Source organism: Cricetulus griseus, chromosome 2 (genome assembly GCF_003668045.3).
Source record: "Cricetulus griseus strain 17A/GY chromosome 2, alternate assembly CriGri-PICRH-1.0, whole genome shotgun sequence".
Taxonomy (NCBI): domain Eukaryota; kingdom Metazoa; phylum Chordata; class Mammalia; order Rodentia; family Cricetidae; genus Cricetulus; species Cricetulus griseus.
In genome coordinates this window covers 25,808,710-25,825,670 of record NC_048595.1, presented here as the reverse complement: position 1 = coordinate 25,825,670, position 16,961 = coordinate 25,808,710, and the positions used below count along the sequence as shown (strand labels likewise).

Below are 16,961 nucleotides of genomic sequence, written 5' to 3'. Positions count from 1 at the left end.
GCTTCATGCTTGCTAGGATGGCCTCTGCTGCCTGGGCAGACTCCCAGCCCTTGTAAGTTTTTACACATCACTCCTAAGTTATGTATGTTCCCGTTGTCTGCCTTTTTCCATGTCATTCTTAGTTCCTAGATGAATTCCTTCCTCCTAAAGTGTGTTCTTTAGTTTTTCCAGTGACTGTTGCTAGCAAGCTCTGACTGATTGATGTAATTTAGCTTGTTAGGGGACATCCAAGTCTGTGTTTGTCTCTCTGATTGTCTGATATTAAGAAGTCTGCTGCAACATGACTGTCTTTGTGTGTAATTCCTATTTTTCTCTGGTTGCTGTTGGTGTCTGCACTTTTTTTTTCCTTGGTTTTTTGAGTCAGGGTTTCTCTGTGGCTTTGGAGGCTGTCCTGGAACTAGCTCCTGTAGACCAGGCTGGTCTTGAACTCACAGAGATCCACCTGCCTCTGCCTCCTGAGTGCTGGGGTTAAAGGCATGCGCCACCAATGCCCGGCTGATGTCTGCACTTTTACTATGGCATTTGTGTGTACACTTCCTAAATCTGAGATTTGTGCCTTTCATGGATTTTGGAAAAATCCCTTCCCTCTTAACTATTTACCAGGTACACCCCCAGCCCACAACCTTCACCTCAGCCTTGTAACTGACAATTAAGCATACAGCTGTGCACACATTGGGCAAATATTCTACCATGGAGCTATATCCTCAGTGCTCTCTCTCCCTCTCCCCCCTCTCTCCCTTCCCCCCTCTCTGTCTGCATGGTAGTATGTACCTTTAAATCCAAGCACCAGGGAGGGAGGAAGGTTCTCCTTTGAGGCTAGCCTGTTTTACACAGCAAGTTCAAGGCCAACTAGGGCTACATAGTGAGAGCTTGTCTGAACAAAAATTCTTCTTTTTCTTTTCTTTCTTTCTTTTTTTTTGAGACAAGGAGTTTTGAATTTGTTCAAGGCTTACTTTGAACTCAATCTGTAGCCCAGGTGGGTCCTGAATTTATGGTCCTTCAGCCCCAGCTTCCTGAGTGGCTGGGGTTACAAGACACCACGCCTGTCTAGTTTATGAGGTGGTGGAGACTGAATCCAGGTTTCTTGGTGATAAGAAAGCACTCTACAAATGATCTACATTGAGGCCTTGGCCATGTCTTCTTCAGTTTTTTTTTCTGTCCTCCTCAACTTTCTTGTTCTCTCCCCTCTCCTCCTCCTTTCTCCTTCTGGGTCTCCCATCACATGTATGTTGATATGCTTGCTGTTGCCCTGTGCATCTCCGAGGCTTTGCTCGTTCTAGTCTATAGTTTTTTTCCTCTTTACTCTTTGGATTGGACAATTTGTCTTCAGATTTGCTGATCATGTCTTATATTAAACCTCTCAATGGTATTTTTCATTTCAGTTATTATACTTTTTCAGCTCTTGAATACAAATTTTGTTTCTTTTCTTAATTTTTACAAATTCATTGTGTGTGTGTGTGTGTGTGTGTGTGTGTGTGTGTGTGTGTGTGATGTACATATGTGTGTATGCTTTGTGTTTGGGTACACACACATGCCTCAGCGGACATGTGCAGGTCAGAGGGAAGCTTTCTTTTTTGGTTTTTCGAGACAGGGTTTCTCTGTGGCTTTGGGGCCTGTCCTGGAACTAGCTCTTGTAGACCAGGCTGGCCTCTAACTCACAGAGATCCGCCTGCCTCTGCCTCCTGAGTGCTGGGACTGAAGGCATGTGCCACCACCACCAGGCTTAGAGGGAAGCTTTTATGAAGTGGGTTCTCTCCTTTCACCTTTATGTGGATTCCACGGAAGGAAGGTAGCCACACTTGCTTGGCAAGCACCTTCACCTACTGAGATGTCTGAATGCCCCCCCATTTGTTTCCTTAAAAAAAAACAAATTAAAAATAATAAGGGACCGAAGAGATGGTTCAGCACTTAATGGAGTATATTGCTCTTGCAGAAGACCCAAGTTTGGTTCTTAGAGCCCACACCATGCTGTAATTACAGTGCCCCCAGGGGATCCAATGCTTCCTTCCAGTCTCTTGTGACACCTGAATGTACATACATATACATGTAATTAAAAAAAAACAATAAAACAGGCTGGATATAGTCAGGCATGCCTACAGCTCTGGAAAGCCAGTACAGGATAATGTTGTATTCAGTGTCAACCTGGGCTACATAGTGAGTTTAAGGCTAGCCTGGGTTACTCCCAGGAGGCCCTGTCTAACCCTGTATTCTCCTTTCCATTTGTTTATTGTAATTTCTATCCATGAAATCATTGTTGCCTTGCTTGCCTTTCAGTCTTTAAACATGGCTTCCTTTAGCTCTTTGAATATGATTATAATAACTACTTTGTTGTTTGGGTGTGATAAACCCAACATTTTGAGACCATTTATACTTTCTTCTTTATTTGCATGACATAATATTTTGTTGAATACTGAGCGTTTTAGGTAATATAGTGTGACAATTCTGGGCTCTTATTTTTACTTCCCAAAGATTGCTTTTGCTTTGTTTATTTGTGTTAATTCTTGGAGTAAACCTGTGAAATCTGCTTCTCCTGTAGCACACAGCCTCTGATGTCTTCACTTTTTTTTCCTTTTGCTTTTTAAGCTTGTTTCCTAGAGATTGTTCCAATGTCTGCATAGCTTTGTTTTGACCAAAGATTGGGTAAAAGTTGTCCTCAAAACCCTTGAGCCAGTGAGGTTTCCTCTTTCAGTCTGTGGTTGCTTTTTAGCCTTTTCTGGCTTTACCATTGGGGTCCCTTGGGGGTGATGGTGTATAGGTTCTCAGACCCTTCTCTGTCACATTCCCAGAATCCTTTGTAAAAGATCAGTAGTCTCAATGCCCCCCCCAAAAAAACCCCAACCAACCAACCAACCAAACAACAAAAAACCAAACACCCAAAACAAAAACCAAACAGCCAAACAAACAAACAAACAAAAGATTAGGCCAGGACCAGTGAGATGGATCAAGCAGTGCTTGATGTGCAAAGCTTGGTGACCAGAGAGTATAATCCCTGGAGCCCACATAAAGATGGAAAAAGAAAACTGGCAACACACGGTTTTCCTCTGATCCCCATGCCTGTGGCACAAATGTGCATACACAATTTGAAATGGCAGTCTAATCAGCTAGTCCTTGCTAGCCCCACAGCCCAGCATTGTTGCTGGCCTTCCTGCTCTTGACACTGTACCTGATAAATGCTCTAAATTCACGGGCCCTCTGGCAGTGACAATACAGCAGCCATTTGGATAGCCTGCAGCACAGGGCCTGGAGTGCTGGGGCCATGAGAGCTGGGGCCTTGGGGAATGGGAGCAGGCTCAGAGTCCTGCCTTCTTACCCAAAGCTTGGTAATTTTCATGATACATATGCACCCTCTTGTGTGCCTTTGATCTGTCTGCAGAGTGACAAAATGGTTGTTTCTGACAGCTGTGTCCGTCTTTAGAGCTGTCTAGGGAGTAGGATTTGTTGTTCTCATTCTGTTTTGTCTGAAGTCATGAGGAAGTCTGGGGAATTCCCAGCCAATGTCATCTCTTAAAACATTGCCTTCCCCACAGTCCTCCTAGCGTCTCCATCTGGAGCTCCCATTACTTGTAACTGGAACCTTCCTTCCATGGATCTCAACCTTTATGTTTTGTATCTCTTTGCCTCCCTCTGCTTGGTATTGTTACTTTATTAAAATTTATTCTATTTTTTTGTGTATACTATTAACTTATAGATTGTGCTTTAAATTTTACTTTTTTTTTTTTTTGGCTTTGTTTTTCGAGACAGGGTTTCTCTGTGTGGCTTTGGAGCCTGTCCTGGAGCTCACTTTGTAGACCATGCTGGCCTCAAACTCACAGAGATCCGCCTACCTCTGCCTCCCAAGTGCTGGGATCAAAGGTGTGTGCCACCACTGTCTGTCAATCTTTTAAAAATTTATTTATTATGTATACAGTATTCTGCCTACATGTATGTCTGCATTGCAGGCCAGAAGAGGGCATCAGATCCCACCATAGATGGCTGTGAGCCACCATGTGGTTGCTGGGAATTGAATTCAGGATCTCTGGAAAAGCAGCCAGGGCTCTTAACTTCTGAGCCACTCTCCAGTCCTGAGTTTTTTTTTTTTTTTTAAGAAATTTCTTGTGCTTCTTTTTCAAATCTTTAATATGCACCTCCCAGCCAAGAGTTTTGTTCTTGCCTGTATTTTTAACTTTGTTGGTTTTTGTTGTTGTTGATCTGTTTTTTTAAGATAGGGTCGCATGCAGCTCAGGCTGGTATAGAACTGAATTGTAGTGGAGGCTAACCTTGGACTCTTGATCCTCCAGCCTCCACCTCTGAGGTGCTGGGATACAATCATTCACCACAATGCCTGCCTAGGTTTATCACTTAAATTAGAAGCTTTCACACATACTATAATACTGGGTATTATATACAGTGTATCCCCCTTATTTAGGAGAATGAGGTAGGAGGATTGTTTGAGCCTAGCATTTTGGGCCTATCCTAGGCAAAATAGAGAGACTTGTTTTAAAACAATATTATTTATCCATTTTGGTGTGCACACTTCAGAGGTAGACACAGGAGGATTAGGCCAGTGTTGGCTCCATTGTGAGTTCAAAGCCTGCCTGGGCTACCTGAGACCCTGTTTCAACAACAACTATCAAGGAACTCCAATCCCAAACAACAACAAACTCAAAACAAAGCCAAACAAACAAACAAACAAACAAACAAACAAATACTCTCAAAGCACAATGTGGTTCAAAAGAGATTTTATTATAGCTAAGGTACCGTTAGCTGCTATAACAGAATGCCTAGGTAGGCTCTGGATGACTTAAGTCAGTAACAACTTAGTTCTTTTTTTCATGTCATAGTTTGAATTAGTTGTTCACTGTGACATAATAAATTGCCCAAACTCAGAGCCTTAAAAACAACATAGTTTTTATCTACAGGTTTCTGTAGGCCAGATGCAGCTTAGCCCAGTGTACCTAGGCATGGTGTCTCACAAGGTGATGTCAAGGTGATGTCCAGGCTGCAGTCATCTCACAGCCTGGCTGGAGGAAGACTTGCTTCCATGCCTACCCATGTGGCTGTTGAGAAGACTCGGGTTCTCCGTGGCTATTGGGCAGTGAGATGAGTTTTGCCTCCTTCGTAGCAATGGTAGAGAGGGAGGGTGGGGGGCAGAGAGTCAGAAACTAAGGTGGAAGCCACTCTCCTACATTTTGTTCATTAGAGGTGGACCACCGAGTCTAGTCCGTATTCCAGGACTAGGAATGTGCTGTGAGGGATGCTGTTAGCAGTATCTTGCATGTAGACAAGGTCACCTCCGCTTCATTGTGGCATCTTCTTGCACAGAAGCAGCTTCAGTGAGGCATGATCTCCTGGGATACATTCTGTGGTTGTTTCTGTTAGAATTGTCCTGATCTGAGACCGCTTGATGTTAATTTTTAATCTGGGCTGTGCAAGCCCATGCACACACAGTCCTGAGTCTGTAGGAAGACTGGTTCATGTGCACAGCTTCATCTTCATGGGGATTTGCCTCCTTTCCTCTCCCTGGTATCTCAGCTATACACTGGCTTCCTTGTCATGAGCCTCTGGTGGTGATGGATAGCATTTTTTTTTCTAGTCTACATTATCATCAAAGGTTTATGAATGTTCTCATTTCTGCTTCCCATTTGGGCTTGACACAGGCCCAAAGCCTCACTCCGGCATTAGAGTAGGTGCTAAAACTTAAACCTTTGGTTGCTGAGACCAGTAGCCCCTGCCTCCAACCTTCTGCCTCCCCCAGGCTGTTTGCAGCATTGGCACACACAGTTCATATTCTGATTTTCCAGGCTCCTCTTTGCATTTGTCCCCTGGGGACTGATCTCGCTTTCTTGTGAGCTCAGCTATGCATATAAAACAACACTGGTTGTGTTTCATCCAATGTTGCGGACTGCTTTGAAATGGGAGGCGTTTCCAAAGGTTAGCTAAAACAAATAGCATCCTCCACATGTCCAGGATATTGCCTGGCCCCCAGCTGGACCCATCAACTCTAGCACGGACAATTTCCAATTAGATCCAGGCAGAGTATTTTCCTCTCTGGGTCTTGTGTGCTTGGAAACAGCTGTCGATTCTGACTCAGGCTGAAGTTAGGCTGAGGATCTCATTTCCCAAGAGGACTCCTTTAACTCTCCTGCAAGTGGGTATTGGGAGAAGTAGGGTGGAAGTCCATGTAGGGATAACAGGAGTATTCACAGTAAAATGTTATCGTTTGATAATCATAAATAGTATAGGGTCAGCTGGTATACCGTGTTCCTTGGAGTCTGTATTTACCTCTGGGTCTGTATTTCCTTGGGTCCTGGTTTTTGGTTGGGATCAAGTCACCTCTTGGTCAGTCCTATTGGAAGATAGGGACTGCTTATTCTACCTTTACCTGTTCCCTCTGTCTGCCTTGGATGGAGTTCATTCTGAGTATACCTGTGGGTGGGATTTTAAGGGCCTGGCAACCCCTGGGACAGAGAGGCCTCTCACTCTCAGTGGTCTTGTCAACGTGACCCAAGGCACTCTTGCTGCTGTTTATAATAGTAGCCAGTGTTTATTGAGCATCTACTGCATGCCTCATGCTTTACATACAGAAGAAGGCTGGAGGTAAATGCAGGGCAATGGGAGATTCAGAGATTTCTATCATCTCGGAGGCTCCAACAGCTTAAGCCCAGAATACCCAAAATACCAGGGTTAGCTCAGCTCTTCTATGCTCCAGGCAGAACTCTTTGGGCTGGATAGTTTCAGTGAGGAGTGCCTGAAGCCTAGGAATATCAGTTAGTTTAGCTCCCACATTTTGGGAGGTACCCTGGCACCTGCTGTCCATGATGCCTTGGAGGGGACGCCAGGTACAGGAATCATGGGAGAGCCATTGCTGAGAACTTAACTGCTACAGAATCTAGAACCTGCAGTGTTTGGACTTCTGCACACTGGTAATGAAAGGTGCCTTGGGAAAGGTCAAGGAAGAAGTCCCAAGAGTTCTGTGTCATTCCTTGGGTTTACAGGAGAGCCATTGAGTCTTCAGCACTTTTGGTACCAAGTATCCAGGCAGCAAAAGCAGAGAGTGGTTGTCTCTAGTTGAGGGCAACTTCCACAATCCAGGAGATTCTGATGACCAGCTAACTTTACATGGAACCCAAGAAATAAGGTGTTGCGATTCACTTTTACTGCCGGCCGGATGGGCATCCTTGGACAGTTTATCTGCTTCTCTGAGCCTTCATCTGTCCATTGGTAGATGGTGCTGGAGATGGCTCTTGTAGTCATGGCAGAGAGTCTGGTGAAATCTCCTATCGCAGAGGAGGCCAGGTTAGGGAAATACCAAGCTGCATTTTACCCAGGGACCATGCTACTCTTTTAGGTTTGTGACTGCAGATCACTGTGGTGTCATGAATCCTTCCAGGGAGATGTCGCCAAATGCCCTGGCTGTTGTCGTCCCCCTGGAATGTTGTTGAGAACCTCATCCATGACTCATCCAGTGGCCGCTGTACAACCATCAGCAGGGGGTTTGCTCTTGGGCTCAGTAATGGCAGTGTTGTAGTTCTTATGAGCACCTGGCTGGTGCTCACCAGGTAGCCCTGGGACATCCATATGCCACTGAGGTTCACACTGTGCTAGTATCTGCTCCAAATGCCTTATGTGTCTATATCAGTCCTCCCAGTAGTCCTAGTGCTGTTAGCACTCCCATTGGACAGGTAAGCAAACTGAGGCCCCCAGATCTTCATATTCCCAGGCTACACTTCCTGAGTCCAGGTGAGTCTACCCCATGGCTCACGTAGGAATCTCCTTACTTTGGCTGAGTGGAAGTCCACAGTCAAGTTCATATCCATGCAGAGTGATGTTTGGGCTTTGTACCTGTGCTGTGCTGTAGATGTATCCATGAAGGAGATGACAGGGCAATGGCCAATGGGTTAGAAGAGAACCATAGTTAGTAGGTATGTGTAGTGGGGAGAGGCTTGGGACGCTTGTAGGTTAATAACTTTGCTCCATCACCCATCAGTTCCCATCGTGCCTTTTGGCACAGGTCTCAACTATTGCTTTTCATCAGTTCATAGCCAAGCATGGTGATGAGCACATGTAATCCCAACACCAGGGAGACGGAGACAGGAGGATTGCTCTGAGTTCTGGTGCCAGCCTGAGTGACCATGGGCGTGGTCTTAGCAAACCAACAAAGCCATAATAAACAGTGCTCACTTCGGCAGTTTGCTGTGTACCCAGAAGCTGTCCTGGAGGGTGGGTATTTTAGTTCCTGGTTCCCTCTGCCAGGGTCACATGAGGGAAAGCTGAGGGACGGGACTAGGTGGAGGTCTGGTGTCTGGCATGCAGCATCCCTGAAGGGAGGTGTAGGTTGGAGTTTGTATGTTTAGAGGAAGAATGGATCAGAGCAGCCCCAAGGTAGGCCTGGGGAACATCCTGCCCTCAAATGGAGGAGAGTCCCACAAGTGCCTTAGGTGTTCTCCAAAGCAAAGCTTCTGATTGACCCCATACTATCCCAGTATCTCAATAAAGATCCTCCTGGTCCCCTTCCCAGCTCAGCGAGGAGTTCAACCAGCAGCTGGAGGCCGTGTGCGGGTCCGTGTTTGGGGAGCTTGAGTCCCAGGCCGTGGACGCCCTGGACCTGCCCGGCTGTTTCCGCATGCGGAGCCACAGCTACCTCCGGGCCATCCAGGCCGGCTGCTCTCAAGACGACGACTGCCTACCCCTCCTTGCTGCCCCTGCCTCTGTCTCAGGGAGGCCCGGCTCCTGTAAGTATGCTCTCTGTCTGCTTCTGGCTGCCAGTTGTGTAGATCACTTCTCTCTGGGTAGGATTAGGCGGGAAGTGGTCCTTGGCCATAGGGTCCTTTGTACCACGTGGGTGTGGCTGTGTGGGGATGATGAGCCACTATCTCCATCCTGCACCCCGCATCTCTCTTTGCAGCCTTCAACTTTAGAAAGGCCCCGCCCCCCATCCCGACGGGAAGCCAGGCCCCACCCCGCATCTCCATCACCGCCCAGAGCAGCACCGACTCTGCCCATGAGAGCTTCACCGCAGCAGAGGGCCCGGCCCGGCGCTGTAGCTCCGCGGACGGGCTGGACGGCCCGGCCATGGGCGCACGCACCCTCGAGTTGGCGCCGGTGCCACCTCGGGCCAGCCCCAAGCCCCCCACACTCATCATCAAGACTATCCCTGGCAGGGAGGAGCTGCGGAGCCTAGCGCGGCAGCGGAAGTGGCGGCCGTCCATTGGGGTGCAGGTACGGTTGGCAGACTCTGCCCTGAGTAGCTGGGAACACATGGAGGGAGATATCAAAAGGGACTTCTGCATATACAGACCTTTAAACAAACAACAAACAACTTCCCCTGAGCTGCAAGTAGACCCATCTTGGTCATTGATGGATGAGGCTGCCTCTAAACAGTCCATGGCCCTTTCTCTGGTACCATGCTCTTGGCAAGTGCTGAGTGACCGCAGTGGCTTCCATATTGATACTTCCACTCTCTTTTGTTTGGGACTTGCCAGCTAGCTTGGTGCATAGCCACCTCTAGCCGTTCTAGTCCTATGTGGATCGAGTGTTTCTTTGGCTAGCCACAGCTGTTGACTCCTCCATGCTGCCTCCAGGTGGAGACAATCTCAGACTCGGACACCGAGAACAGGAGCCGAAGAGAGTTTCACTCCATTGGCGTTCAGGTGGAAGAGGACAAGAGGTAGGTCACAGTGTGGCTCTCTCAGGTGTCACTGGGGTTTGGGGATGAAGGGGAGCCAGGCCTGTGTAAAGTGTAGTGTCTTCACGTGCTGTCTTCCTGGAGGTGAGAACATACCTGTGTGTGTGAGAGAGGGGGGGGGAGAGGGAGAGAGAGACAGAGAGAGAGGGAAAGAGAGGGAGAGAGAGAGACAGAGACAGACAGAGAGAGGGAGAGAGAGAGACAGAGAGAGAGAGAGAGAGAGAGAGAGAGAGAGAGAGAGAGAGAGGCACCAGTGTTGAAGATTTTCACCTTCCACCATGATTTGTGGGAATCAAACTAAGGTTGTGACAAGAGCTTTTGTCCACGGAGACATCTCACCTTGCTGTCTTGTTTCCCAATGGCCCGGCGCTCACCTATTAGAGACTAAACTGGCTGGCAGGAATACTCCTGCCTCTGCCTTCCCAGCGCTGGGGTTACAAGTACATGTCACCATACCTGGCTTTTCCACATGGGCTCTGGGGGTAAAACTGAGGTCCTAATGCTTGCCTGAGAAGTGCTTTCCCACTGAAAGCACTTTTCATGCCTTTTCACTGGGGAGTCCGAGTAGACATGGTTGTGTTGCCACTGTAGCCATCAACTCTACACTGAGTGCTTGAACTCCTGCCACTCCAGGTGGTCAGAGACTGCAGGAGAGATGCAGTGGCCAGGGGAGGGAAGGGGCGGTTCAGGGGGAGGTTATAGGTAGGTGCAGAGCAGGCCTCCAGAAATTGCCCTTTAACAGGGGAGATAGCAGGATTCTGCCGGTCCCTTGTTACATCCTGTGGTGTGCCAGTGTATGAGCTCAAAAGAAACAAACAAACAGGAAGATTGCCTCTCGTGGGTCCCTGGCAGTTATAACACTCCTCCTCACTTGGCTCGCACAAGCATTTAACCAGTAGGGGGTACCTATTATGTGCCCGAATTGGTGGTGAATCAGAGATACTAGAATTGCCAGCAGCCACTATTCTGGCATTAGGTGGCCTCTGAAACATTGCTTCCTTAATTTCCAACTGAAGAATTAACATTGTGAGCCCTGGAGGGAGTCCTGGAAAGAGCCCTCTCTGCTTTGGGAAGCCTGTAGGAAGACACTTTCACTAATGACCAGGTGGCAATGCCACAGTGGCCCTATGTGTCCTCTAGGCTGCAGTGACACCAGGCTGGCAGCCTGAGTATGGTGGCAGGGAACCTTCTTGGCAAGGGCTCTGAGGGTTTTCATGGCAACTGAAGTCATTAAGGCCATATCCATGACAGGAATGACACTAGAGCCTGTGTAGCAGCCCCTTAGAAATATTTCCAGACACCATCTCTGAGCTTTCCAACCCTCCCAGGGTTATCACAGTCTCTGGGAACTCCTGGGGTGGCCATGTTTGAGTGTCTGGTCAAGTCTTGGGGTACCTGGGGGGAGTCACTGTTTCTGTTCACCCTTCCTACTGTAGCTCCGTGAGGTACCATATGTTCCTGAGATGTTAGGATGACAAAAAACTGCCCAGTTGCCTGGCCTATTCCTGCAGCTGCTGTCTTCCAAACCCTTAATATGCCACAGAAATTACAGAACAGTGGCACTGCATGGCAAAGTCCATTGGCAAACCATGGTTTGAATTCTTACTCCTTTGAGAAGGAGTAAGAGTCGTGGGTGGATACAGCTCCCACCCTCCTTTGTGACTTCCATGCTTTCCCTAAACCAACCCGCAAATCTTCACTGGTTCCCTGGAAGGCTTTTTGACTCCTCACTCAGATAGGTTGCTATTGGGAGGGTGGTACTCCATTCCTCCAAACAAGCCGGACTGGAAACCTGCAAATGGTGCAGCGGGCCTTTGATGAGCACACCGCCACCCAGCCATTCACTGACGATGTCAGTCAGCAGATAATTACTGAGCATTTGGTATGTGACAGCTCCTGGGCTGTGTATCAAATGCTTTGGGAACTGTCAGAGATAAGGCTTTTACCTCATAGAACTTATGGGCTAGAGGGAAATCAAGACAGCGTATAAATAATCCACGATTAAAAGCAGTGTTCTGTGTAACGGTCTACTAAATGAAGAGGGGATAAAGTGACCTTAGAGTAGGCAGGTGAGGCGCACACAGGGGTGGTGTTGGGGCAAGCGTTTGGGGGGAGGGGTAGTGTGGAGGGAGTGGGCAGTGCTGAGAGCTGGAGAACGCTGGGGCCAGGTTGTGCAGGGCATAGGCTAAAAGAACTGGGCTCTAATTATACGTAATGAGTAGCTATTAAAAGGTTAAAGGAACAGCGTGACATGCTTTAATTTATGTTTACAAAAGAGCATTAAGTACTGAATGGAGGTTTTTCTTTTCTTTTTTTAAAGATCGGGTCTCACGTATCCCTAGCTGGCCTAGAGCTCACTTACGTAGCTGAGGCTGACCCTAAGCTCCTCGCCCCCCTGCCTCCAATTCCCAATTTCTGGAATTACAGGAGTGTGCCACCAGGTCATGTCTGGCACCAGATGGAGAATGAGTCTGAGGGAAGAAATAGTAGAAATGGAGCTAACCAGGGTGATTTTCATGATGCAGAAGGAGGGTGGTGGGTGGTGTTTTGAACTCCGGTGGCTGTTACAACAGACCTTTCTCCTATGGCGTTTATCATTGGCCAGCAATAGTACATTCCAGCTGTTAAGCTCTGGATATTGATTTTGTATTCAGCAATCTTGCTGGTCCCTTATCAAGTCCCAGGTTATCTGGTAACCATGATGGATTTTCTATATAGTTAATTAATTTCTTCAAGTGAGGATATTTCTTTCAAATCTGTATTTTAAATATTATGTTTTTCTTTGCTAGATGTGATGATGAATACCTTTAATCCCAGCATTTTGGAGGCAGATCCTACCTTTGTGAGTTCAAGGCCAGCCTAATCTACGTAGTGAGTTCCAAATCAGGCAGGGGTACATAGTAAGACATTGCTTTAAATTTTTTTCTTACAATAATACATCGAATTATATACCCTGTTGAGTGATAGTGGACTCAGCCCATTCCTGATTTATTTGTGTGTAAGTGTTTGCATGCATGTATACATTCCCACTATACAGTGCCTTTGTGGCAGTCAGAGGATAACTTGTGAGAGTTGGTTCTCTTCCTCCATGTTGTGGGTCACAGAGACGAAATGTCAGGCTCAACAGAAAGAGCCTTTACCTGCTGAGCCATCTCACTGGGCCTGAGATACACTTTATTTATTTTTATTTTATGTGTCTGGTATTTTGCCTGCTTGTGTATCTGTGTACCACATGTATGCAGGACCCCTAAAGGCCAGAAGAGGGCATTGGGTCCCTAGAACTATAGTTACAAATGGTTGTGACCTGCCATGTGGGTGCTGAAAATCAAACCTGGGTTCTCTGGAAGAGCAGCCAGTGCTCTTAACCACTCAGCCATCTTTCCAGCCCCCAAGATAGACTTCTAAAGAATACATTTGTAACAATTCCACCCCCTCCCCCAGACAGGGTTTCTCTATGTAGCTTTGGACATTTGTAACAAATTTTGATGAGTATCATTTTTGTTCTTTTATGAATTCTCTTCTATTCCTGCTCTGTTAAGGGTTTTTAAAAATGAAAACCCTTGGGCTAGAGAGATGATTCAGGTGTTCAGAGCACTTGTTAATTTTGTAGAGGATCTAGGTTCTATTCCCTGCACTTATGTGACACAGCTCTCAACTGTCTGTACCTTAAGGTTCAGTGCCCTCTCCTGACCTCTGGGGGCACCAGGCATATTCAAGTAAACACTCATAAACATGAAATAAAATAAACAATTATTGAAAGAAGGAAAAAAGCCAGTTGGTGGTGGCACACACCTTTTTGTTTGTTTGTTTTTTGAGACAGGGTTTCTCTGTTTAGCCCTGGCTGTCCTGGAATTCACTCTGTAGATCAGGCTGGCAGAGACAGGCAGATCTTGAGTTCGAGGCCAGCCTGATTTACAAAGCTAGTTCCAGGACAGCCAGGGCTACACAGAGAAACCCTGTCTTGGAAGAAGAAAGAAAGAAAGAAAGAAAGAAAGAAAGAAAGAAAGAAAGAAGGGAGGGAGGGATGGAAGGAAGGAAGGAAGAAAGAGAAAAACCTCTATTCCCTTCCTCCTTTTTTTTTTTTTTTCCTGGTTCTGGAACGAAAATGCCTTTGCACAAGCTAGGCAATAGGTCTACCACCAAACTACATCTTTATCTTTTTTTAAAAAAAATATAAGATCCTAGTTGAATTTGATTGAATGTTGGGAGTCTACTGAAATGATCTTGGACTTGATTTTTCCATGTGGAATGTGATAAAGTATGTGGATAAATTTTCCACGTTGGTCTAGTCTTTCAGACTTGGGATAACTGCTTGATTTTATTGTGTGCTTAGATTAAATTTGGCTTTAATGGGACCTCAGTAGTGTCATAAGCAAGTGTATTTATCACTTAAAAAAAGCTAGCCTCGACATAGGTAATGTAGTGTCAGGACCCTATACTCCTTCTCATCTGTTGCTCTTCTACCTTCATGTATTATTTCATATACAAAAAATTTGATGTTCAAAAACTATACTTACCACATCTATCTTCTTAGCAATTGGGAGGAGGATGATACTGTCTTCTTTTATAAGAGACTTCCTGAAAATTGCAGCACCTTTAACTATATTATATTTGTTGTAACTGTATCACATGGAGTCACCTAGCTGCAAGGGAGGCTGTGAAGTATTGTCTGAAACCCAGGCAGCAGTGTACAAGACATGAAGCACACAGCTAACAATCAGATGCTTAGCTGTTTTCTTCTTTTTATTACTTTCTTTCTTTTCTTTTTGGAGACAGGGTTTCTCTGTGTAACAGTCCTGGCTGTCCTGAAACTTGCTCTGTAGACCTGGCTGGTCTCAAACTTAAAGGTATCTGCCTGCCTTTGCTTCTCTGAGTGCTGGGCTTAAAGGCTGCCTTAAAAACAGTTTTAAAAGCCAGTCTTGCTATGTTATTTTTTATATAATTATATTTTTGACTAGTTATTGCTTAAAGATTTTAACATGTGTTCATAAACAATATTGGCCCATAATTTTTTGACACGATCTCTTTTTTATTTTTATTTTTTTATTTTTTGGTTTTTCGACACAGGGTTTCTCTGTGTAGCTTTGGAACCTATCCTGGCACTCACTCTGTAGACCAGGCTGGCCTCGAACTCATAGAGATCTGCCTGGCTCTGCCTCCCGAGTGCTGGGATTAAGGGCATGCGCCACCAACGCCTGGCATGACACGATCTCTTGTAGCCCAGGTTGGCCTTCAACTCTGATCTTCTTGCCTCTATCTCCCAAGTGCTAGGATTATAGCGGTGTGTCACTATACTTGTGCCATAATTTTGTTTCGGTTGTTACTCAGTTTAGATATTATGCTCATGCTAGACTTCTTTTTTTATTTTAATTGTATGTGCATTGTAGACTTCTTTTTTTATTTTAATTGTATGTGCATTGGTATTTTGCATGCATTTATGTCTGTGTGAAGGTGTCAGAAGCCCTGGGAACTGGAGTTTCAGACAGGTGAGAGCTGCCATGTGGGTTCTGGGAATTGAACCTGGGTCCTCCTGAACTATCTCTCTAGTCCTCATGCTAGACTTATAACGTGAGTCTGATAGCTTTCTCTCCTTGTGTTCTTAGAAACAGTTTTACAAAGCAGAGATGATCTTTTCCCTAAGAGTTAGCAAAGGTCGCCTTATAAAACTTTCTAGTCTAGTGCCTTTTGGGGAGTGGAGACATTTTAAAACTATCTTTAGTTTATTTAGTGGTTATTCATCTCTTCTGGCTTTATTTTTTTCTTCTCAGTCAGTATTTTTAAACCATTGTATAAAAATGGGCAATTTACAAAATGTGTTGCACAAAATATCCTTTTTCTTGCTATTGTAGTGCTGTAATGTTCATTCTTTCTCTTTTTTTTTTCATTCCTAATACCATGTTGTCTTAGTCACTGTTCTATTGCTGAGAAGAGACACCATGATCAAGGCAATTTATAAGAAAGGCATTTAATTGTGGGCTTGCTTACAGTTTCAGAGGAGGGTTAGTCTATGAGCATCATGGTAGGGAGCATGGAGGCAGGCAGGCATACTGGAAATTTACATTTTGATCCAAAGGCAGCAGACAGAGAGGGGCGTTGGAACCCATGGGGCTAGAGTTATAGATGGTTGTGAACTGCCCTTTGGGTGCTGGGAATTGAATCTGGGTCCTTTGGAAAAGCAGCCAGTGCCCTTCAACACCGAGCCATATCTTTAACCCAATTTCTTAGATTATTGAGACATTCTACATCATGCATACATATAATAGATGTATATATATATATATATATATATATGTGAGTGTGATGTATCTCATATATGATTAGACTTATAAATTATAATTTCCAGATAGATGTTTATCTTCCATTTTCTTGTTATGTTTAATTCACAGTTCAGGCATAGAGGTGTATAAAAGTATCTCACACAGGCTGGGCATGGTAGCGATCAGGAAGCAATGCCATACAGATCTCTGTGAGTCAGAGGCCGGCTTGGTTTACATAGCCAGATCTAGGCCACCCTGGGCTACATAGTGTGAGCCTGTCTCAAAAAGAAAGAAAAGCAGATTCACAGAAGTACACCAGGAATTTGAAGCCAGCCTAGAAAACAGTGAGACCCTGTACTTAAAAAGAAAGGGACAAAAAGGCAGAGGCAGGGGGATTTCTGTGAGTTTGAGGGCAGCCTCTTCTTCACAGCAAGTCCCAGGCCATCCAGAGTTACATAGTGAGACATCGTCTCAACATAAAATTGATAATATGTACCCTCATTTTTTTCTAGGAGCACAATTAGTCAGTAGTTCCCTGTAAACAGAACAGGAACCTTGGAATACTTTATTCCATGGAGCTTTTTTGGAGGGTGGCCATTCTGAGACAGGGTTAGCCTCAAACACATGCTGATCCTCTTGTCTCAGTCTCCCATCTGCTGGGATGATAGGCATGCTTACCAAGCCACCTTAATTCCCTCTTCCTACCCTGCATATATGCTTATGTAGCGTTTTAATTATGCCTCTTCAAAGGGCTGTGCTAAGCCAGCTGTTATGCCCTTTGTGGTCTAATCGTGTAGATTTACAAACATGCCCGAATGGCGTGTGTGTGCAGCCTGTTACTGCCCACTCCTTCCTTGGGTACTCCATTTCCTCCTCGATGGGGTACAACTTGAGCTTTAGATCCATTTGGAAATTAATATCTCAGCTTGAAGTTTCTGTGTTTCCCTGGTAGAACACACTGGAGCCCCACACAAAACAGCTTCTATGTTCTGATTTCCCAGCATCCTCCTTCCAGGCTGCGTTCCTGAAACACCAACATG

At 45.7% G+C, this 16,961-nt stretch overlaps 1 protein-coding gene across 1 annotated transcript in view; it reads left to right on the top strand.

Annotated features, from left to right (window-relative positions):
* The window catches only part of Dlgap3 (DLG associated protein 3), a 40,735-nt gene that overhangs the window by 10,640 nt on the left and 13,134 nt on the right, over nucleotides 1–16,961 (top strand). The window contains exons 4-6 of the mRNA XM_027399329.2: nucleotides 8,498–8,711; nucleotides 8,885–9,198; nucleotides 9,561–9,646. Of these exons, the coding sequence (XP_027255130.1) occupies nucleotides 8,498–8,711; nucleotides 8,885–9,198; nucleotides 9,561–9,646 (614 nt within the window). The remainder of the gene's footprint in view (nucleotides 1–8,497; nucleotides 8,712–8,884; nucleotides 9,199–9,560; nucleotides 9,647–16,961) is intronic.